The sequence below is a fragment of the Crassostrea angulata genome, chromosome 6, assembly GCF_025612915.1.
Source record: "Crassostrea angulata isolate pt1a10 chromosome 6, ASM2561291v2, whole genome shotgun sequence".
Taxonomy (NCBI): domain Eukaryota; kingdom Metazoa; phylum Mollusca; class Bivalvia; order Ostreida; family Ostreidae; genus Magallana; species Magallana angulata.
In genome coordinates, this window is record NC_069116.1 from 25,351,707 (window position 1) to 25,377,320 (window position 25,614).

At 32.2% G+C, this 25,614-nt stretch overlaps 1 protein-coding gene across 7 annotated transcripts; it reads left to right on the plus strand.

Annotated features, from left to right (window-relative positions):
* The first annotated feature begins 75 nt into the window (after positions 1-75).
* Positions 76-24,894, plus strand: LOC128188355 (centrosomal protein of 104 kDa-like). 7 transcript variants are annotated; one of them, XM_052859345.1, is made up of 28 exons: positions 76-138; positions 2,827-2,969; positions 3,798-3,889; positions 4,243-4,324; positions 5,788-5,926; positions 6,173-6,238; positions 6,412-6,482; positions 6,847-6,956; positions 7,218-7,429; positions 8,154-8,181; positions 8,331-8,445; positions 9,257-9,331; positions 11,575-11,627; positions 11,793-11,875; positions 12,566-12,730; positions 12,988-13,049; positions 13,243-13,315; positions 14,761-14,826; positions 15,200-15,324; positions 15,547-15,781; positions 16,108-16,203; positions 18,206-18,250; positions 18,628-18,654; positions 21,176-21,261; positions 22,908-23,016; positions 23,450-23,588; positions 23,807-23,953; positions 24,069-24,894. In XM_052859345.1, exons 2-28 carry the CDS (start codon positions 2,857-2,859, stop codon positions 24,107-24,109), a joined length of 2,655 nt encoding a protein of 884 aa, XP_052715305.1. In that variant the 5' UTR covers positions 76-138; positions 2,827-2,856; the 3' UTR covers positions 24,110-24,894. The 7 variants fall into 7 exon arrangements, with proteins under 7 accessions (XP_052715305.1, XP_052715306.1, XP_052715307.1 ...); XM_052859346.1 differs by having other exon boundaries at positions 109-128; XM_052859344.1 differs by lacking the exon at positions 76-138 and adding an exon at positions 174-283.
* Positions 24,895-25,614: the final 720 nt, after the last annotated feature.

Genomic DNA, 25,614 nt, shown 5'->3' on the forward strand with positions numbered 1-25,614 from the left:
AGGTATATTGAATAGAGTTAATTAAACACTTAATTAAATTTTTATTTGGTTATAATTTTGTCAAATCTCGTTACTCCGAGACTTTGGTGCGCCATTGATGTCAATGTACACAAACTGAATGTTGTCAAGTAAATGCAGGTTAATATCACTTCATTTCTCGCATGAAAGTTTCAAATTGTCAGCGAACTCTCATTTATGACTTAGATTAGACATATGACTTATAGATAATTTGATAAACTGTATTTTGCGTGCAAGTGCTCTGTGAACATTGGTCAATGATAAGGTGAATTTGAGCGCGCATTTCATAATATTTCCAACCATGAGTAATGTTATTGTTATAGCTTTTAAGTTATACATGAGAGTAAATTTTACAATATTTATATATCTATATATACAGTATCATGGTTTTTTTCAATATTTAATGATATATGTTCCGTCAAAGTCATATTTTTACATTCATTAATATATTGACAGTTTAAAATTAAGTTAAAAACTATCACTACTGTAAGCAGAGACATAAATAACATTATAATGTTATTTATGTCTCTGCTGTAAGGCATTAACATTGATAAAGTTTTTAAACTTTTTATACCTGCCAAAAAAATTAAAGATTTATTCTGAATAGCTTAATATATATAGCTGTATATCATATATATACTTTAAAAAAATATACCCGTTTCCGCTCATAAGCTAAACTTAAACTAAACAATGTGTTAGTGAACAATTATTACAGCATATTTCATACGTAGTTTTCGAAAATGTCTGAGCTGAAGAAAGGTTATGTCGAGAATATTTTTTTCATCACTTACTATTTCATATGTTTCTGATTTGAAGTTTGCTACTTTTTCAGTGTCTAAAATGAAACTTATATGGTGTGCATAGTCAATTACTTATTATCCCCTGAGACAACTTGTTGCAAAGGGAATATAAATAGCATGTACTGCTAATTTGTGTGTGTATATGTATGCATGTGTGTCTAATTCAAGTTAATATGGGCAAAATTCAAAGGGAACTCTCATACATTGGACAAATCCTATGAATTTTCAAGTCAATTGGTTAAAGATTTATTAAAATATCCTTTAATAACAACATTTAAAACAGGAATTTTCGGTACAACTTGACAAAAACAATTCCCAAGTAACTATAAAGTGAGAGTGAAAAACTTGATATTTTGTTGGATTTTGCCAGTGAGTGCAAATAAATCAAATAAAGAGGTGAAAAAAATATTATCTCAACTATTCTAAAAATAACATAACAATTTAGTGTACCTGAAGCACTTTTAATAATTGCGAACTATGGGGGCCATATCGGGCCTATATCATATATTGTCCTTTAATAGAGTTTTAATAGGGCCAATATACATCAATAGGCTTCAGTCATTGAGTTAACTTTGTTGAACAATATAAGGTTGCTAATATAGCAGCTACACCCAAAAACTGCAAGAAATACATTTTTTAAGGTAATATCACCTCTCATTCAGCTTTCATTTTTCACTAATGCTTCATGACAATGAATTGCTTTAAAATAAAAGGGTGTGTTTAGGTAAAAATGATGAAAAATTGTATTTTAAACTGATTTTCAAAAAAAAAGCTATGAGGAGTTTTAGTTACAAATCTTGGAAATGTCGTCTAGATATCCAACACCAAGTGAACCTGGTCTTTTTAAATGATCCTTCTATTAAGTCCAAAAACTTCATTTCAGTGTCTTTTTTCCTATGAGCCTTAGGGCTAGAACTTCTACTTTACTTGAACATTTGAAAAGAATTTCAAGTTCCTTGGGTAATGGATTGGGGCTTCTCAATCGCAACTTCTCGGGCCTTTCCGGCAAGCTCAGAAAAACACCTCGAATGTATTAACATCACCGGATGTTAGAATTTTATACAAAATGGAGTCGCTTCCCATTAAAATAAGTTCGGCTAGACAGTCTTGTATGTCGCTTCTGTGTTATATTTTAGTGTATATCGTTTACTTTAATGAAGTATAGCTCACATCTCAACAGATCGTAAAATGTGTTCTATTTATTTCAAGTTTTACAAAAAGGGGGGTTGTCATGGACGCCTAGGTAATACATTCGAGGTGTTTTTCCGAGCTTGCCGGAAAGGCCCAAGATGTTGCGATTGTGGGGCTTCTATATGGCAAAGTTGTACAGAACATAAATCAAATAGAGGAAATGCATTTTAGTTTTTGCAATGTATTACATGTACCATCATTAATCTAAAAGAGAGAATTTATGTTTACAGTTCACATGAAAATGAATGTTTTCAATATTTTGGAACAGGAATATTAAAATGATGCATACTTCAGAACCAGGTAGATAATAAGACATTACTAAATAGAGCATGATGTACTGCCTAGTTGATTACTGATACATGTGATCATAAAATGAATTATTAATGAGCTACTGTCATTTGCTTTGGCAATGTTGCTCTAAATATATAGACACTAGACAGAACCAAATCAATACATCAGTGTAAAATTGGAACCTTTCATTTCATAATTATGATGAGATGAACTTAATGGACAATCTATTATTTGGCAATGATTGGTATAGAGTTAGTGTTTGTTTTTCAAGGTACAGACATGGAAGAAATCAATATTCCAGTTTTAAAACTGAGTACCATGTACTATGGATGATTTCAATAGATTTAAAAATCTTGTCTAGAATACATGAACACACAGCTGTCTCTTATTTTATTGAACTATTGTGTGGTTATGAAGATTGATGTTTTGGAGATATTACCCATAATTGTGCATGCATACAGTATATAATAATATAGTATCTTGTTATATGTAAAAGATGACCTGTGGAATATCTTCTGTTAAATAGGTCAGTGTGTCTCTTACAATGTAAATCAACATGCCAAGAAAGTTACCATTCCGAGTCATCCATGTGTCTGGACAGGATGAAAGTTACAGGGCAGCAGAGCTTAATTATCACAGTCCCCTAACGAAGGGTTGGCAGTCTTCCAGGTAAAGATTTATGCTTGCATGTACAAAAAGAGAAAGGTATCGTGAATATTACATTTTAATTAATGTAACTATGATCATTTCTTCAACAAATTCAAAGTCATCTTTTGTTTATCTAACCTAAAGTTTTCTGGCATATGGCTGGAATTCAATTAAGTGAGTTGTCTTTTAACTCGTAACTATAAATAGAGCTGGATAGATTGAAGAGGCACAAATTGGCAGTCATACATCACATCAAAGGAATTCGGCATATTTGACAATGTTTTTTTAAAATACTGATTGTAAAAAAAATTGCTTAAACATATAAAATTGGAAATGGGCATCAAATCAGCAAAATGGGAAAATTGATAGCTATTTTGATATATTCTTAGGATGAAAACTTGTCAATCTCATGGGTGGTTTTATATGGAACCAAAAAATGTCAAGTATTCATAATGAACAATTATCTGTCTTTCATTTGAAAATGTGTCAGTCCTCTGATGTCATGGTGGAAGTCAATTAAGTGAGTTCATTTCTAGAGAGTCTGACTCATTTGAGTAGAGAGTAGGCTTGTGTGTGCAGGCATCCCTCACAGTGTATAGTAGTAATGTCACTCTTTATTAACAAAGGATGCATACTTTTTTAGAGATTGAAGAAGAATCATATAATTATCTGTCAATCATTTTATTTCTGGTTTGATGATCTAATCTATAGATCTTCTTTATTTGATTGATTTTGAATTACTGTAGGACTTTCTCTTGAAACCTTTTTATTAAAGCTTATAAAAGTATTACTTCATAGTGTTTATACATTTCAGATGAAGTTATATTGATGTGTTTAATTCCATTGTAGGTATTGCCTGTACCCACAGGACATTGTTATTCAACTAGAAAACCGATCAAGATTAAGAAAGATCCAGATTCTGTCTCATCAGTACCTTATAGGTAAGTCAATGCTTGCATGTCTCTTAAACATCTGCTGTAAAATCCTTTGTTTACATGCATACTTAACTCTGCAATTTTGCCGTTTTGTATCAAATAGTGAAAATGTAGAATGTAGAATCATGAACAAACTTTTTTCAGTTTCAATTTCATTAGGTATACATGCAGTTGTCAGAAAAATAAATATTTAAATTTTAAAACCCCATAGGGTGCCTCTCACAATTTTACATGGATACGAATGCATTGCCTTTAATTAGAAAACTACAGTAAATGAATGTTTGATTGGGGTCCTTTTTGAAGTGCAGCATTTGAAGATTTAAAGACTGACTATTTATTGTTTTATTTTTTAATTACAGCTACAAAAATAGAATTTTTTGTGGGGGATGTTCCTGACGAGCAGTTGCAGGATCTTGAAAATGCCCGCTACACCAGGCTAGGGTAGGTAACAGTGTGTTTGCATGTATAAGGGGAGATCAATTTATTGATTCATATCAATATTTTACAAGGTATCGTATTGACATCAGTCAGAGCATGTTAAACTACAATGTGCTTTAATTCTGATTTAAAGATTAAAAAAGGTATAAAATTTAAATAATTATATTGGATATTGAACTGTATTCTGATTTTTTTTAACAATACACAACTCTTGTAATTAACTTGAGTAACAAAATTTATCGTATTGACATCAGTCAGAGTATGTTAAACTACAATGTGCTTTAATTCTGATTTAAAGATTAAAAAAGGTATAAAATTTAAATAATTATATTGGATGTTGAACTGTATTCTGATTTTGTTTAACAATACACAACGCTTGTAATTAACTTGAGTAACAAAATTTAATATGATATTTCTGTTACGAAATTTATTTCTCACATCCCAATACACATTCCCTGTTGCAATAAAAGTCCATATACACCATATCAAGAAGTGAATTTCCGTTTAATACATCGCATGATGATCATTCGCTGTGTACTAAGATATTTTATTCATTTGTTCTTTGTTTACAATTACCAATCAATGTCGAAATTATCGGCGAGAAATTATCCCGAGTTTCCTCGACGATTCATTTGGTCTTATTTATATTTCCATGCATCATTTAAACCCTTTCGTTTCATTAATTCCTCAATCACAACTCCCTCTATTGCCTTTCGATAATACATATCGTCAAAACACCGTTATTCACGTGTTTCAGTTCTCCCATCTTGTTTACTGCTTTCCCTATAACGGCGGGTTTGTATAGCATGCGGTATGACGTCATAACGGCCGAGCCCGATGCCTTAAATAACGAGCTCAGCTGTTTGCACGGCAGTTGGTTTGATCTGCCACGGCAGATCAGACGGTCGAGTCCACATCTGGACAACATCCACACACTGGAAATGACCGTGGAAATTTCCCGTTGGGTAAATGCTCGATAATTTAGCAGTGGGAGCTGATGCAATAACCTTCTTTTATTAATCAATTTATTATATTTAAGTATATAGGCTACAGGGGAAAGATTGTATAGGAACGGGACTCCCGCACGGTTAAGTGGGATATTTAAAGCTATATTTTAAGGGTTTTGGCTATTTGTAATATTTGTATTTTAATCCCATCAAGTTGGGAATTAATTTATGTTATATTTACACTCCCAGAGTCTTGGGACTATCCTCGTTTAATAAACTGAAATATCTATATTTTATTTGAATCCTGACTTTGAGTTTTCTTTGGTACCAATATACAGATTTGGGAGACCCACAAGTTGCGTTTCACAACATCCCGGGTTATATATAAAACCCAAGTTCATTAAAATATAATTCATAAGCGGGACAGTTTTAAAAACGCAACATTGGTGTCAGAAGTGGAATAGTTTAAAAAACGCAACATTTCTTTTGCATGGTTAACCATTTTTGTTGTTCAATTAGGTATGTGTCTTTATCTGACAATGAGAAGACGGGATACAAGGCGCGAGAGCTGAAGTCTGTACATGTTGATGCTATAGGTCTTTATCTGAAGCTTAACATCCACAAGAACCACATCAACAAATATAACATATACAACCAGGTCAGGACTTATTGATTATTGAATCTATCTTCATATAGTATTTACTGTTCATGAGAAATTACAATAATATGTTCATCAAATTTGAGAAATGCATCATTTATTTTCTATTTAAAAAAAAAAGCCAAGGGATTTTTAGTGTTTTATCTTGTTCATTATTCATAGGTATTCATATTGATATAGTGTATTACCAGTAACATTTTTTTCAAGAAGATTTATTTGTTTATATATATTATTATTTGTTATTAGGTTGGTATCATTGCCATCAATGTGATAGGAGATGACATTAGACGACCCACAGATCTCACAGACCCAGTAAGTGAATCCTAGCCCAAATAATTACCTCAGAATGATGTACACATAAACAATATTGTTGCATGATTTTGTAAAGGTGATTTAGTTCTTAATGATATGTCTAGTATACTAATACTAGACTTCATATGCCTCTGACAGTATTTTATTTGAATCTGAATTTTAAATTTCTACAGGATGTATATTTGGATCCTGATAAGAGGAAGGCCATTGAAGCAGATCCATCTTTGGAAGGACTGTACAACAAGTGAGTTATTTCATAAGATATTATAATGATGGGGTGATGTAATAATAAAAGTTTATATTAAATGTCAGTGCAATGGCGAGAAAACCAAGAAAGTTCTAAGATGAAGAGTAAAGGGAAAAGAATGCTGATAACCAGTAAAAAGTGGTGTTTGTTTCTTTTACCATTGGCAGATAAAGCAATTATTATAAAGAGGATTTTTTTTTAGCAGAGGGTTGTTATGTAAAAAAAACTACAAATTTATGGAAGATCGTTCAATTAACTACCACCTAGAATTGTATTTGTTGTTACTTAATTTGTCACTCTTATCATGTATAATGTTTGTCACAAATTGAATGCTTCATATCTTGATGTGTCTGTTTTGCAGGCCAGATTTCATTTCTCCATTAGATGACCTAGCTTTTGACATGTACCAAGATCCAGAAATTGCAGGCATTATCCGCAAGCTCGAGAAGAAAAAACAAGAGGCCGTTTTACGTAAGACAATTTTTCTGCACATTAAAATTAGGAAACAATATCAATGTTATGGTAATATTATTCCTTTAATACTCATATTGTGTCCTATTAATATCAAATGCAGTTTATTTAAAAAAAATATTGTTATCCACAGGTATATTTGAATAACTGAACAAAAAAAAAAAAATCAGTTAATACACATATTGCATTTAAGATTATGGTAAGCCATCTTGATGTTCAAAATGATCCTTAACTAAGTATTTAATTTTTTATGATTAACAGAAGAAAGATTTGAGTATGCTAAGAAATTGAAAGCGGCAATATCGGAGCTGCAGAAAGTCGGCGAGAAGTTAGGTAAATACGAAGTGGAGAAACGTCAGGCTGTAGAAAATGAGGACTATGACAAAGCCAAGCTAAGAAAGGTCCAGATGGACGAGTACCGACTACAGGTCTACAAGGAGCTCAACCTGCCAGACCTACTCGAAACATCAGGGGTACTACTCAATTCTCGAATAGTGTATATTTTGAATGATAAATGAATGAACATGTATGATCATTTCTTATTTTGATTCTGTATATTTTATACACCCGCTCCTAAGGAGAAGGAGGTATACTGTTTTACCCTTGTCTGTCTGTCCGTAACAAAAATTTTGTCCTATTTTTTCAGCAACTATCAATTGCAGATGCTTGAAATTTTATCATACTCTTTGTTGAGGCACGCTATTTGTTAAAGATTTTTATTTTTGTACCAATCAGACACCAACTCCCTCTTGAATGATGACTGTTTATTTTTAGCCTAAATTTTCAAAACAAATTTGCTTCAAAAAATTCTCCGCAATATTTCATTGCAAATGCTTGAAATTTGAACACCCCTTGTTTAGTCATGCCATATGTTGGGATTTGTTTTGACACCAATCAGATGTCAACTTCCTGTTAAATGACAACTTTGTTTATTTTTAGCCAAAATTTTCGATAAAAATTTTCGTCAAAGATTTCTCAGCAACTATCAACACAGATGCTTGAAATTTTATTGCTCTTTGTTGAGGCATGCCATAAGTTGGGATTTATTTTTGTACTAATTAGACATCAACTTCCTATTAAATGACGACTTTTTTGTATATTCACATCAGAGCAGGGGTACATGTATTACTAGTGATCATTGGCTCACAGATATCTTGTTTTTAACATGCTCTAATATAAATCTTTAAAATTTTGCAGTCGAGGCATCCACAAGTGATTGATTTAGGTAAGTGGATGAGATTTATCATGATGAAGTGAATTTTGGATTCATATACCTTTTAAGTTGAGTGCTGGTGCTAATACGAACCTATTTTCAGAACTATCATTACTTTGATTTAAATTGAATCCTTTGCTGATTTGAACATCTTGTTTCAGAGCCAATACGTCAGGCAACCCCTCCCCGATTACAGGAAATATCGTACAGGACCCCACCCCAAACTCCCCCTCCCAGGACTCCCTATGACGAGAGACCACTCCCAGCCATGAAAAAGTAGGTCAAAATGCACTCATCCACTTTTATATTTATTTTATTATGTATATGTATTTCAATATCTTAATGCATGTATTTATGCAATACAGTACTTTATATCTTTAAATTGTTAACTTTTTATTTTATATTACGGTAGTTGTCTACTAGTTGATAAATGTATCTTTATATAGATGCATGGAAATATGTTATTATCATGCATATAAGTTGCATGTTGTACTATTAGAAAATATTTGAGATCCTTAGATAATTATACGTTGTTAGTTCATATTTTTCTGTGCAATTTTGTAGAGCTTTTGAAAGTATTCCCACAAATCTGCTGTTTTTACATAAGATAGTGTAAATAAGCTTTCAACACACTTTACTTTTGTCATTGACAAGTTTATTTCATTTTGGCATGAATTTTGCTTAATTTGAATTGTTAATTTTCAACCAATTGCAATTCATTTTTTTATCATTATTGATTTCCTTTTTTTAATTGAAAATTCATCAATAGAGCTGCACGTTCATTGAAGTGTAATAAAAATCTTTTTTATCTAGTTAACACCACATTGTTTCCCTTCTCTAAAAAATATTTTTATTTTAAGTGCATTACTCGTACCCTTAATTGATTCCCTTGTAAAAGTTGTCACTGTTAATTAGATTCTTTTGTCAAGATGCATGTCTTTCATAATTTTGTTTCACTATGCTATAGCATACAAAGAAATTATAAAGCTGCCTTGATTACAGATCAGTTAAGGATGTCCCCTTAGTTTATGTAGGACAACTTTCAGAATTGATAGATTGACCTCTTTTCTTTGTACATGTAAATCAGTAAAGACTCAAAGCCTACAAGCGATTCCCCTCCCCCTCCGCGCACCCCCTATGATGAGCGGGTCCTACCGGTCAAGTGAGTATCCAATCTGGTGTGGCTCTAACTCTGTCTAATTGTGGTGCAGTAGCTCAAAACATGAACAGGTGGTGGTTCCTATGTGTGATTTCAACAATTGCAGCATTAACAATGAATATGCTTTGAATTTAAAAACAAGCATTATAAGCATTCATTAGTTATGATTATATTTCAAATAATTTTTTTGGGGGAAAAAAGTAAATGCTTTTCTCTGTTATTTATTTCTTGGCGATATCATTACAGATATGTTAAAAATTTTAATGTTGATGTACATGTACATTTGGGGATGTAGAATGATTTCCTGTCTTTTGACTACAAGCAAACATACTGTTATTGTTGAACCCATTGGAATTGCTAACTAAGACATTATACATTGTGTGTGGCCATTTTGTTTGTCTCCAGGTTGTCTCCAGTGCTATGACGCTAGACCAAAGATTCTTCATTCATGACTTCACTGTAAACCATAATTGTTTTGTCACTGAACTCACCAAATCACATGATGCACTGTATCTGTAGCTGAACATTCACACCCATTATCAGTAGATAGCGATCGCATTTACCAGTGTAGCATATACTGTAGTTGCAAATTTTAACTCTGTAGTGCTAGAAATTATACATTTAATGCAAACATTTAATGTACATGTATGTTCAAAAGCACATGGCCATTGATAATAAAGACAGAACTGGTATATCTTGTCTACATGTATTTCTTAGAGAGCTATAATTTGCAGCTAGGGATTTCAATGCTTTACTTTTGTGTATTGGTATGTTCTTTATCAGATTAACCCAATGTATATATATGCACCAATGCTGCAATTACACTATGTATCATACATGTATATAATCACTTCACCTGTGCAGGTCTTCAGTGTTAAAGCTTGAAGTTTCATCTTTCCAGGCATATGTGCATGTGAACATGTGAATAGGAAGTCACAGCACGTTACATTTTATCTACTGTAGATTCCTTATTTTACTCGAGTACTAGCTAAATTCTGTGATTCAACTGTTTTACATCAAATCGTGAGAATATAAAAATCACATTCACCATATTTATAGCATAGTTTCATTTAGTTTGCATTTGTCCAAAAATAAAAGAGAGATTTTAAAATCTGCGAGATGGGCTTTTTGCAATTTGAATTAGGAATCTACAGTATTTCCACTAAAAGTTTCAGTTAATAAGATATCATATTAATGTGTAAATAGTGCAAAACCTGCATGAATAAAGTACACTGCATATTTTGAAGCACATTTGCTGTATCTTTAGCATGTCACGAGCATTACATCCTCAATAATTATAATTTTACAAGCTTTACAAAGCGCCATGTCAAACCAACTGATCTGGCAAAAGATTTTATGTACGTACTTGTCGTTGTCAAGGTTACATCAACTTTGTTTGTTTTTCTAAGTCTTTGTTTATTTACAGTTTCTCATTCAGCTTGAATTGCTTTTAATTGAGTTGAGATATCAAAACTTGAGGCAGCTAAGGATTTCTTCCATTTTTGCATGAAATATGAAAAAAAAATCAATGCTTGCATGAATTTTATCAAAAAGAGTGTAAATTATGCAGTAAAATTGTTCTGAATTGTGGTCTAACTGCTTTTGCATTATTATTTTGAATTTTCATTCATTACTCAGAAATTTGATTAAATATGTTGAACTTTGAATGAAAATTAGTGAAAAGTAAATAATCTGGTAAAAAGTTTATAACAGTAACTAATGTATTCATTGTAATTCATATTTCATTAATCAGTGTTAGAATCAGATTAGAAATATGAAATGTTAAACAGTTAATGTAGATCAATGCTGAAGAATCTTTAAATTTGTGAGCATTGCTTATAAACTGTGTCAATCTTGATATATATTACCTAGTGGTTTTTCCCCAGTCTTTAATCTACTCTTTCTTTATCTCTTCAATGAGTAATCCTGTTTTGATATACTTTTATATTTTTATATACATGTAAATAATTTAAATTACATGTTAGTTATTAAAACATCGTAAGGATTAAAAAAAACTTTTTGATCATAGTTTAAATAAAATTATTTAAAAATCTATCATTAAAATACATGTACATCTATATATTAAATATTTGAATTGTTAAAGATATTGTGATCATTTTCTTTTTCATCAACTAAATAAATGTAGATTTTCATCAATTTGAATGAATTAAATACATGCAGATGCAACCAAAGGACACTGATAAATGTTGAATACAATGTGTAACTTTACCATGAACATTTTGTAGACCCCCACCTGTCCCAGAAGAAGAAGACCCCGCTCCCTCAGAAACTAATACAGGTTTGTGTCTTTTTCAAAAAGTTGCTTGATTTTTTCACTGAGATAAAATACTGAATTAATTAATTTTATATATTATTTGCACAGATACTGATACATCATCAATACCTATGTACATCATTTTATTTTAAAAATAAATATATTTTCGCACACTTTTTTTGTACACAGGTATCACTGGTGAACCTGAACCAATGGGTGAGAAGGAGTTGAGGGAAGCCTCCTATGCTATTGATGCTTTTGGAGAACCCCTGGTTTGTTATATATTTTTGATCATTCTTATTTCATTGATGATATTTCTGACTAAATACTACTGTTATGTTGGAAAGTGTTATGAATTGAAATATGTGTTGCCAAGATCTGTAGATTCCTTATAATTGTGGCAATTTATTATTTGTGTAAAACTACAAGAAACAACCCACACAGATTTGATAATACATGTATTGCCTTTATTTTTTGGACAGTTGTGACATACTCAGTATATGCAATTTACCGGTAAAGAAAATTTTTATACTCACAATTTCATATTCTTGCATTCCATTGAATACTTAATTGCAGAATCACAGATTTTTAACAAGCATAAAATATTTAGGAATCTACAGTCCTTTTACTTGTGCCTGGCAATACTGTATACTGAGTCCTAAATAAAAGCAAGGAATTAACATCCACATAAAATCTCAAGAAGCACCCCTTGCAGATTTTAAAATCTCGATTTTATTTTCTGAGAGTTGAGAATTATAAGAGATTAGGATAAAAGTTCTCCATTTGTAATTTCATATTCCTATGTTTTGATACAAAACAACAGGATCACAGAATTAGATACTCGCGTAAAATAAGGAATCTACAGTAGTCAATGTGTTTAGCTTTATTGCTGCTCAACCATGAATACTGAAAAGACACGGGTGTTACATGATAACCGTACTTAATAAAGTTCTGTTTTGTAGGTGTCCAAAGCGTACAGTAAGACCTGGTCCTACAGAGAGGATGCCTTACTGGCGGTGTACAAACATGTCCAGGAGAGCAGCGTGTCCGCAAAAGAGGAGTGTCGCAACCTGCTGAAAGCCACCATCTTCCTGATCAAGAGAGCCATCGACGATAAAGTCTATTCTGTAAGACGGTTACCCTTCTCATAATAATCATTCATCTTTTAACGTGATACTAGTATTTTAGATATAGTATCAACCAAAGCATTTTGGAGGGGGAAGGAGTATGATTGTTTTTACTTCACTGAATGGTTTTTTAAACCAAAAACCAGAGTTTTAGTAGATGTTGGTAAAGTGCATATACTAGTACATGTGTAAGTGAATTGCAAATACATATGTAATTAACATTTTCAATAACAGATAATAATTATTTATTGATCCAGGTGTTCAAAGCTGGTTTACATCTGCTGAGAATGATTCTGACGGAATACATTCCTAAACACAAGTAAGTTTGTTTGTACTTGTCAAAGTGTTTCTTTTGAACAAAACACAATGTCGAAATATTAATGCGGTTAAATTAGAATTCTGATCCTTTTTGTGCTGTACAAAACTTTCAGTTTCCATAAGAAATAAAATGTTGAGGTGCAAGTTTGGTAGATATAATCTCTGACACAGTAACTTTGGTTGTGAATTGACAGGTTAACAAAACAGGACACTATCTATGCTGTGGAGAAGACTATGCCAAACCTTCTACATAAGGGAGGAGACACTGTAAGATTTACATCCATTTAAATGACAACATTCAGTACATGTTTCTATATCAAATCTTTGCTATTGACAACAGTACCAGATAAGTATAAAATATTACCTACCGACATTTACAGTTTGTACATGACTGTATAAGTACATGTACCAGTTGAACTGATTTGATAGGTAATTCAAACCAATTTACATGCGCATGCATTACCTGTATTTAATATATCTCATCCACATACATACGAGGGTTGTTCGGAAATTACTGAGACATTTTCTCTTATTCTTTTAGTAAAAAAGATAAACTCTTGAAATTTCACCGAAAAGTAAATCAGGATAGAGTTGATCAATGTGAAAAGTTTCTTGTTCATGGCATGAATAGATCATTCCTAGTAAGCTGACCACCGTGCCTTCGTCCTGTAACCTGGCGCAACTGCAAACTTTTCGCAACGTCATTTTAACGCTTCTTATTGCTCCCGTGTTTTAAACACATTACAAACGAACTGAAATAAGAATTATTCTTTATTTCTCATCTTTTGTTTTAATTTCAAGATGTCATCATTTACATTTTTTCTCATTCTTGTTTTTTTTTTTTTAGAGAAAAAATCGAGTTATTTTTACCCGAAAGTCTAATTACTGTGAATGTCTCCTGTAGTCAATTTTTACATATTTTAGAACTGTTGACAACAGTTAGTGTGTCAAAAGTTGTTAATTAATTCCTTTGGCCTAATCCTAGTTAAACAATCAGTGAAAAAAATATGATGAACTGAAGTTCTATACCTTGTCTTGTCATCGTATAGTTTTTTTACGCAATTGCTTGGCTTTAAAAGGTCTTCTTCTGAGATTTCCACCAGTTTAATGGTTTTCGTTGCGCCGCCTTGACGTCAAAATTCAATGTAAAGTCGTCAGATTTTTATTGTTTGGTAAATATATGTGTACCATATCCGTATTTCAACTCGAACATCAGTGAAACTTATTCAACAGTTAGTCGCAAAGAATAGCAAAATGAAAATATTAAATTTGATTTCTTTTATCATTAACTGAAATTCTACGGACACTTATAAAGTAGATGTTTAAGTTGTTTAATCTCCGAGTTCATGGCTGCGCCGGGTACCCCGACCACCGACTTGTTTATCTACTGTCGTAAACAAAATATTAAATATTCTTTTAATATTACTTTGTTTTATTATTTGTTGGTGTTTCTTCAGTGTCTATGCCAATTTTCACCTAAATTCGTCACTTAGAAAAGAAAATATTCGATTTGTATCAATAATTTCCGAACAACCCTCGTATTACATATTATACATGTACATATCTTTTATTATAAGATATACATGTACATGAAATTTAGATTGGAAAATATTTATCCAAGTTGATGACATATGACCATCCTATGTATAGTTGATGCTCTTTGTGAATATTGAAATGAAATGGTGAATACACGACTGACTATCATTGAACAGGCTCAGAGAAATCGTGAGGATGCCAAGAATTTTGTACTGGAGGAGGCATCACTTATGGAAGTAAAGGTAAGAAATTTTGTAATTGTAGCTAGATTATTCAAAGAGAATTTCTATGTATGAAAAACAAATTTACAAATTTAATACAGTAAAACACGGTTATAGCGAACATGCTTATGATAAATTGATGCTTACAGTGAAATGATTTTCATTCCCCATGACTTCATTACATGTTGTAAACTTGATGGATAAAAACGAATTATGCTTACAATGAAGCAAAATTGCCCATCTATGGCACTTTGTTATAGTGATGTTTTACTGTATCTTTTATGTTTAATATTCTCGACAGATGTCTAACACATGAAGTGACATATCTCTCAAATAAGCTATGGTTCTCCCTTTAGGATGTATAACATTTTAAAAAGGGGTTTTTATTTTACAGCCTACCAACATTGTTCCACATGAATGTACAAAGCCTATCAAGTTATCACTGGCTCCTCGCCAAGCTCAGACACAGTGTGAAATAGTGGAGGCTCTGTACCTGAAGCTTGGAATCAAGTCAAACACGTAAGTCAGAGAGGGGCGATAATCAAAGTGAAGATTGACATGTAATAATTTAATAATAAAGTTACAGTTTGAATTTCCTGGCCTACTATGATTTAACAGGATAAGTAACTAAAGTACAAAATTTGATGTACATGTGTATTAATTATTATAAAATCATGAATAACTGTTCAGTATCCTTTATTCAACATAATACCCTTGAATGAATCTATTCCCCTTTTTCAGTGGGCTGACTGTGGAGAACTTGATGCAGTTCTGTGTGACTGCCCTGGGACATAACTCAGACAAAGTGAGAGAGGTGGCTGAGCGAATCATCAAGGACCTGTACAAAGAGGTCAGGGACCCAGTCAAAGACTACCTCCCCCCGGACAACGAAAAGACCCGCAAAATAACACTGTACCGCCAGCTGTTTGAGTACTTTGACAAAGTGGACGGGAAACCGACCAAAAATGATGTAAAGGTGTGTGACATTTTAATATTTAGGAGTTAAGGATGAAGCAATGGCTGGTGCTATCTTTATTTTGTTGGATTCTATTAATTGTAATATGCAATCTTAAAAAATGAGCAAATAGAAAATTGAAAAAGTGTATTGTCTCATATCTATTTGTATTTTGATTAAAAATAGAAGATCCTTTTAGGCGACATTTGAAATCATGGCTGAAAAGATGGCTTCAAAGAAAAAATGAAAATTAAATGATTCTTGGAAAGATTTCTTAATTTGCTTGTCTTATTTTTGTTTGTCATTTTCTTAATCTGCTGTTGGTTTTATCCGTACTATGTTTCCAGAGAAAGCGAGCAGATGATGAAAGAAAGAAACAGCAGGAGATTGACATGTTGCAACAGCAGCTTCAGCAACTGAAGGACATGGCTGCTGGAAAACAGGTCAGATAATGATAAGAATGTATTCAATTACAATAAAACTCGGTTATAGCAAAATCCTAGAGACCAATGGGTTTATATCCTTATATCTGTAATTCGTTAAATCCCTAATTCATTATATCCTTATAACGAATTCGTAATAATAACTATAGCGATTTCACTATATACATGTACATGTTTTCTTACACCAGATAATAAATTTATCCAAAAATTGACCTTGTAAGCGCTCTCATGCCTACAAATTTTGACGGATTTTCATTAAATTTATACCAAATGTTTATACCACTAATACTTTGGTCAAGTTTGAAAATCAGCATTGGTCGATACTTTTTGTTGGAGTTATGGACTTTGACCACAATAATGACTCAATTTTATCCAAAAATTGACCTTGTAAGCGCTCTCATGCCTACAAATTTTGACGGATTTTCATTAAATTTATACCAAATGTTTATACAACTAATACTTTGGTCAAGTTCGAAAATCAGCATTGGTCGATACTCTTTGTTGGAGTTATTGGACTTTGACCACAATAAAGACTCCGTTTTATCCAAAAATTGACCTTGTAAGCGCTCTCATGCCTACAAATTTTGACAGATTTACATGAAATTTATACCAAATGTTTATACCACTAATACCTTGGTCAAGTTCCTAAATCAGCCTTGGTCGATACTAGTATACTGCTTGACCGGTGGGGGACCCAGGAATTCTATTCTTGTTTCTATTAAAATGAGGCTTAAAATATCATGTACACTGCAGCTCACAGAGCGGCAAAGAAAATGATCTTGCATGTTTATTCTCCTGAGTAGAATGTAATCTTATGAGGACGAAGATCATTATTAAATTGGTCATTGTTATTTCAACCAATGAATTTTCATTTGCATTGGATAATAACTGCAATCTCTATGTTTTAAGCATTCATAGTCAGTATATACGATATACATGTCAATAAATACAAAATGAATCATTGATTTTGATGTTTTAAATAACCCAGATTAAGGGCACTTCATTTTATTGTATTTTACTTTCAACTGTTATAGTGTGAATAATTGTGGTTTTGATATCATTTTGCTTTTTGTATAACATCATCAGGACTACCACCCCTCACCTAGACCTAAAAAACACAAACCCAAGCTGAAGGTACCCTGCATTAGCTGGGTGTGCTCAATCATGTGATGCTCTATATACTCAGTAGTCACTCTGTATCATTTTTTTCTCTGTGTAGAGCTCTCATTATCTCTCTGTGATGTGTGTAGAACTCATTCTGTTAAGATAATGATCAAGGTTTAACTACAGTAAATCAAGATATTCCATGTATTGTGACAAAGACTTGAACAATTCTGAATGATTTTGAACAGGAGGAATACATCTCGTACTACAATTACGAGAATGAACTACTGTAATCAAATTCAAGAGGCTCTCAGTAGCATTAGCGCATTAATTAAGTTGTCATATCAATTTTAAATTGATACATTGATCAAAACAAATATTATTGAGTTCATATTTTTTTTTACATCATAATTATGTAAACTTAAGTGAGTTTGAGCTAGAAATATGAATAGTTGTTCTTGTCATCAAATAAGTCATCAAAAGAAGAGATAAAATGTATAAACTTGCATGGTGAAGAAAATTTGTGATTCACATATATAGATATGTGGACAATTTTCCATTTAGTTTCTATACCAGTGTACTGTACTTATTAAAATGATTGATCATTACAATCTTTCTATCTCATGTTTATCATTTTATAATCAATGAATGAATTAAAAAAAAACTTGTTAAAATTTTTGAATTATGAAATTCATTATTAGGCAATTGATATAAAACAGATGACTGATCCAGAAATGTGTACATTGTATCTCTTCATCTCTCTCTGCCATTGATGTGTCCTGTAGATTTGTTATTTACATGAATGTGACTATTATCTACATATACTCCAGGTACTTCATGTGTAGTAAATGTATAATGTACTGATAGCTAGTTGATTTGTTGTAACTGGTTTTTGCAGCCAATCGATGAGTCTGTCTTGGAGAACAAGAAAGGTGCACCAAGAGTAAGTATGGAGTGATTCTCTGTTAAGTATATTAACTATATATGCAGTATATATACATCTCCTGCAAAAGAAGCAGACAATAAAATTCTTGATAAGTACAGGTGTGAAATAAAAGAAAAGATTTTTTTGTACTTCAGACTTAATCACCATTATTTCATTTCGCCCAAGCATATTTATCCATGTTTTTTATCATAATAATGTTTGACTACAGTATGTTATGTTGTATTAAGCGGTTCATTTTAATAGTTCTGTCAGTTCCATGTGTTTAAATTCGTACATGCATTAATCTTATGGATAAAATTTGAAAAAAAAATGTTTGAAATTTGTGTTCTCTGCTACCAAAAAATACAAAGTCATTTTTAAATTTCGTTATTCAGAGACCTAGTATTGCCTCAAAGAAAATGGTTGGTACAAGTTTGCACCCCTCCCTTGTTTAATATTTTTAGAAGCTGTTCTATCATTTAGTTACTTTTGTTAAAGCTTTTTAAAAGTTGAACACATATTTATATCAGAAAATTAAGATCTGAAAGTAATACAAATTACGCAAAATTTGGAGAAATATTTTTGTCTGTTATTCATAGCAGAGTTTGTGTAGATTTTAGCTTTTGTGTTTACTATAAATTTTTTTCTAATATTTGTTACATAGAAAAATTTTGCTTTCAAGTGCAAGTTCAAAATAATGCTTTATCATAACATACCTATTATTTTGATTCATGTTTCATTATTGCACCATCATTTTGCTTCTTTAATTGATATTCAGTGAAACGTAATTAACAAAACTAATGCTTTATTACTGTTTTATTACGTATATTATTTGTGTCCCTAAGATGACCAGTGTTATCAAAGGTTGTTAATCATCATCATCTGAATGTTTTGAACTTTTTTCTTATGAATATGTAGTATCTTTATTAAAAGAAAAAAAAGAGATAGTAAACTTCTTGACAACACTCAGTCTCTACAGGCCTTAATTTGGGCTCCAAAAGAATGTATTAATTTATAGTTGCGTATGTCAAAATACATTGGGTGGTTAGTTTTCAAACAATTTTCATGATAAAATTAATCTCAGTTTACACGCTTTAATACATTCAGGTGACTGTTAAGGCCCATGGGCCTTTTGGACATGTTATATAGCCCTGCATGAAACATATGCAATAATTTTTTTTTTAACTATTAACTTTCCCAATGAATGTCTCTCCCATGATATTCCCATTTTTAGGTCATCTGAGTCACTCAGGTGACCTATTGCAATTGGTCTTTGTCGTGCGTTAACAATTTTCCATTTTTAACTTCTTCTTGAAAACTACCAGGCCAATCATTACCATTTTTAGTGTGAAGCATCTCTATGGTAAGAAGAATCTAAATTGTGAAATTCATGGCTTTACAACCCTTGGGGTGCCACGGGCGGGGCCAAATATGCAAAAAAAAGCCAAATTTTCAAAAATTTTATTCTCTACTCCCATGCATGTGAGGAAAAAACCGGTGGCATGGTTACGATGTCCATGAAGCCCTCTACCAAAATTGTGAAATTTATGGCCCCAGGGTCAGGGGTTCTGGCTCCAGGGTGGGGCCAATATGGCCATATAGTAAAAATGTATAAATCTTAGAAAATCTTCTTCTTTACTACCATATATATTTTTAAAAAACTAAATGCATGATTATGATGTCAATGAAGCCCTCTACCTAAATTGTGAAATTTATGACCCCTGGGTCAGGGGTTCAGGATCTAGGGTGGGGCCAATATGGCCAAATAGTAAAAATGTATTAAATCTTAGAAAATCTTCTTCTCTACTCCCATATATATTTGTTAAAAACAAAATGCATGATTATGATGTCCATGAGGCCCTCTACCAAAATTGTAAAATTCATGACCCCTTTGTTAGGTGTTCAGGCTCTAGGGTGGGGCCAATATGGCCATATAGTAAAACTGTTTTAAATCTTAGAAAATCTTCTTCTCTACTCCCACACATGCGAGCAAAAAACAGAAAACATGGTTATGATGTCCATGAGGGCCTCTAAAATTGTGAAATTCATGACCCCTTTGTTAGGTGTTCAGGACATGAAGGGGGGGGGGGGGGGGGGGCGCAATATGGCAATATAGTGTTAATGCATATAATGTTTAAAAATTTTCTTCTCTATTCTCACACATCTGTATTAAAAAAACTGACTTATAATTATGTTTACCTGTCTTTACCAGGAAGTCCTCTACTGAAATTTTAATTTTCATGTTCCCTCAAGGATGGGTTTTGACTCTAGGACAGGACCAAAATGGATGTATAGATGTTAATGCACATAACGTTAAAAAATTATCTTCTTTACTCCCACACACCTGAAAGGAAAACTGAATTCATGATTTTGTAGACCAGATCTTAGTTTTTCACCAAAATTATAGGTTTCACAGTTCTTTTTGAAATGTGGTTGTCATTACAAATTTATACAGTGTAATTTTTCTACTCTAGTATGAAACCTAATTAATTAGATGCATATATGAGGCTCCGTGACAAGTTTGTGTGTGGGATATATGCTACTCAGGTGACCGATAAGGCCAATTGGCCTCTTGTTTTCTCTAACATTTTGTCAAAGTATTCCGTTCCCACTGTTCTTTCAGCAGATATTGAAAATATATAATAGGATTTTTATTTTTACTACATTGTATTTGTTATTAGTTATCAGTATATTGTATTCGTTTTGACTGTTTTTGATACTATATATTTGTTAAAAAAAAAAAAAAAAAAAATGATAATATAGTATGATAAACTGTTACAAATTTCATTCAAAGTTCTGAAAAAGTAAGCAACTGTTAGAGACATTGAAGACATATATTGAATATCTGTAAACTTTCTTTTTAAATATTAATGTAACCAGTTGATTGATTCATATAAAATGCTTGTCAAATCAGTTACTGTTCATTTCTTCACAATATTTCAGGGACAGAAACAAGATGCTGCAAAGAAAAAGCAACTTGACAAGAAAAAGAAGGATGATGATGATGTCTCTATGTACAATATGGACAAGTAAGTGTGTACAATATAATAACTATGTACAGTATGGACAAGTAAGTGTGTACACAGTATAGACAAGTAAGTTAACTATGTACAATATGGACAAGTAAGTTTGTACAATATAATAACTATGTACAGTATGGACAAGTAAGTGTGTACTCAGTATAGACAAGTAAGTTAACTATGTACAATATGGACAAGTAAGTTTGTATACAGTATAGACAAGTAAGTTAACTAACTATTTACAATATGGACAAGTAAGTTTGTATACAGTACATGTATAGATAACTACCGGGGTATGTACAATGTGGACAAGTAAGTTTGTATACAGTATAGAATACTATGTACAATATGGACAAGTAAGTGTGTATACAGAATAGATAACTAAATGTGTTCAGTATTGACAAGTAAGTTTGTATACAGTATAGATAACTATGTACAATATGGACAAGTAAGTTTGTATACAGAATAGATAACTATGTACAATATGGACAAGTAAGTTTGTATACAGTATAGATAACTATGTACAATATGGACAAGTAAGTTTGTATACAGTATAGATAACTATGTACAATATGGACAAGTAAGTTTGTATACAGTATAGATAACTATGTACAATATGGACAAGTAAGTTTGTATACAGAATAGATAACTAAATGTGTACAATATTGACAGGTTCGTGTGTATACAGTGTAGATAACTATATACAATATAGACAAGTAAGTATGAATACAGTATAGATAACTGGTATGTACAGTATGGACTGGTAAGTGTATATACAGTATAGACAAGTAAGTCAGACCCTGTATAAAGAATGGACTAGTAGGATTGTGTACAATATGGACAAGTAAGTTTGTATTCAGTATAGATAACTATGGACAATATGGACAAGTAATAGTGTATTCAGTATAGATAACTATGTACAATATGGACAAGTAAGTGTGTATACAGTATAGATAACTATGTACAATATGGACAAGTTTGTAAGATAGTGTACAATAAGGACAAGTAAGTATGTGTATAGTACAGGCAATTTATTTTAATAATTATGTAATTTATACGATGAAAGTTAGTATATATATGTACAATATGGACACAAAAGTGTATATAAGTACAATTTGAACAATTTTGTATGTACAATTTGAAGAAGTAATTCTATGTATAGTATATATCCCGGTGTAAGGAAGTCTATGTTTAGTATATCGACGAGAAAAGCTATGTATACATGTATTTGATCACAAACAATTGTACTTGTATGATATGTGTATTTGTTTATCACTACTATTGTGTTTAATGCAAAAATAATATTTTTTTTTTTTGTGGGGGGGGAGGGGGAACATTCAATAATCAGCTTTGACCTACCCGTCTTCTGCATCTTTAAAATGTCAAGGTTATGTTCTTCTTTTTGTGCATGTTTCTTCTTACAAATGCGCTGCGCGAGGTGTGAGACAATAATTCTTGACTCTGTAACGATATGTTTCATATTGTTGTTGTTATTTAACGACTCCGGTATACTGTATGTGCAAAGCTCCCATCAGAATGAAATTCAGATGTTTAAAAATAATTTTTGGTTACCTTAATCAGGACAGAATACCGAGCGATAGCTCTTCCCTGTGTCTGAGTTTGCTTTTTTCTGAAATTCATGTTGTGTGTTTCAGCATCTGTATTTTCTGTGGAGAGAGGAATGAGAGCTTCACCGAGGAGGGACTAGATCTCCACTACTGGAAGCATTGCCCCATGTTGAAGAGGTGCACCAACTGTAAACAGGTCAGTCAGCATTTCTGTACATGTATATACTGTATACAGGGTTATTTTCGCCCTTCTTCCCTTTCAAACGGTTTTGTCCTATATTAAAATCTCCCCGACATAGGTGTGTTTAAGAGAGATACTGTAAGACATTGGAATTCACCAAGTTTTAAATTCGCTCGCTGACAACCAGGGTGAAAGGGGTAAAAATAAAACGGAGGCAAATATTCCCTGTATACAGTATATAGTGCTGCTACCAGTGCACTGGTGCGATCAGAGCTTCTTATCAGTTTCTTCATGGAAAAAACCGTATTATTATGCTAAAGATATGCTTCAGGTGATCCTGTTTCAAATTAAATAAATTCCTGAATAGGGGGATATTTATTCTCATTGATAGACAGAATTGATAAAAAAAAATTTCATCAGCAAAACCCTGTATTAACCTATTTTTCAGGTCGTGGAGATTGCTAGTTACACGGAACATTTACTGACGGAGTGTGAGGCCAAAACTAACTACCAGAAGTGCCCTAGGTGTACAGAAGCCATCCCCAAGTCTGACTATGATGAACATATAGCAGCCAAAAGCTGTAACTGTAAGCTATATTGCAAGTTATTTGCTATGTGAATGCATCTTCACTATCATTGACAAAATAAGAATGAATGGAATTTGGAATTTGTTTGCACGTGATACCATATTAATTAGTTACTGCCACTTACAAGGTTGACAAGTAGAACGATAACCTAAACAGTTACAACATTTACAAATGTACATTTAACAAAATATAGTCCATCAATGCACTTTTTGTTTTAGCTGCCAGAGCGAGCAATAACCACTGTCCTCTGTGTCACCAGAACATAGCGTCAGGGGAGGAAGGATGGAAGTCGCATCTAATGAGCAGGGAGGGCTGTAAGCAGAATCCCAGACGGCTGTTGGCCCTCAACAAAACACCTGCTGCAGGTATGCTAACTCTACAACCACTGCAAAGCTTGACATCTTGATACAGAGAATAAAATCTTTCTATTGATTTTATTTTAAATTTATTCATCAATTTAAAAAATTTCTTTATTTGTAGGGAAAAAAGCCGCACCTAAAGGAAAGAAAACTCCACGATAAACATTAAAACTCCTGGATTTTACTAACATTCGCTGATTTTTGCATCGCTGTGATATTATATGCCAGACTATATATTTTACAGAAGAAAAATACAATCACTGGATCTTCTTAGAGTATCAAAAAACAGAAGTTATCTCAGAAAACGGGATGCAATATGTAGAATAGCTACATATATGTTTATAACAGTATATGTATAATTTACTCATAGACAATGTACTAGAGCTGATATGTTCCAGAAATCTCTTCTCACAGAGTATGCTGAGAGTATTGTGCCAATCAAACAAAGGTGTGAAGAAAAATCAGAATCTCAGGACATTTCCTAAATAATCGTTAATTAACATTTCTATGATTTTGGTTTTTGGATCCTGTGTGATTTGGTTAAAGTGATGAGGTTTATGGGCTTTTATTCATTAATGGGCTTAAGTAGGGTACTTTTTTACCAGATTATCTTGTGTGAACCGATTCATTCTAACTTGTTCAGTTCACGTACTGCAGTTTTTGCTGTTAATTTGTTTCATACAGATCACTGTACAGTTCTCCCAGCTTCTTCATTACTTTTGATAAACATCATACTGTATTTCAAATTATCTGTACTAACAGCAATGGTTGTGAGAATCTAGTTTTTTTTTCTAGTGCCAGATGTTCAGCTGATATAGTGTATGCTACTATGTAGTAGTCCCTGATGTGTATTTTGCTATGTTTCCCTTTATAAAAGAATGTACTGTATGCTATATCAGATAGATATGGAAAGAAAAAATGACAGTCATTAAACATGATAGATATCACTTGTTATTGTTATTAAAGATGTAGGGTTGTTCCAAGGCATTCTGGTGTTACATTTACAAGGTTGAAACTGCCCCAATAGCGACACTTTAAGTGTCAACATTTATATATGTAAAAAGTATTCCCCAGTTGATAAGGTTGTGACTCTTCCTTTGATCAAAACAAGAGAACCCACCACCCTTCCATTTGCTTGGTTTAGACTTTACTCATTTTAAATACATGTACCTTTTGGACCAATTTTTAGTTCATTCTTACATTTACAAAATTTCAATTTGGTTATTGGGTAGTACATGTATTAAGATGATTTTGGCCCTCAAGGTAATCAAATAAACCAGCATACCAAATCTCCTTATTTTTAAAAAAAAAAGAGGCAATTGGTCCAACTTAAAAACCTTTGACTCATGACTTACAGATGTACATTGCATGTCAAACACATATGAGTTAACTATTGTATGTACTGGTAACAACTGCTATTAATATACTGGCTTTATAGTGTTATTGATTTATACATGTACCAGTATTATACCAGTACATGTTAAACTATTTTACTCCATTATGATCAAAATATGTGATAAACTACTCCCAAGTTGTAAAAAATACTGCAAAATTAATTTTTAAAAGTTTAATCAACTGAGATGTTGCTAATGACAAATTAGTAACATTAAGAAAATTTAATGTTAACAAATTATACCATACATTGAAAGAAAAAGTGGACCACAATG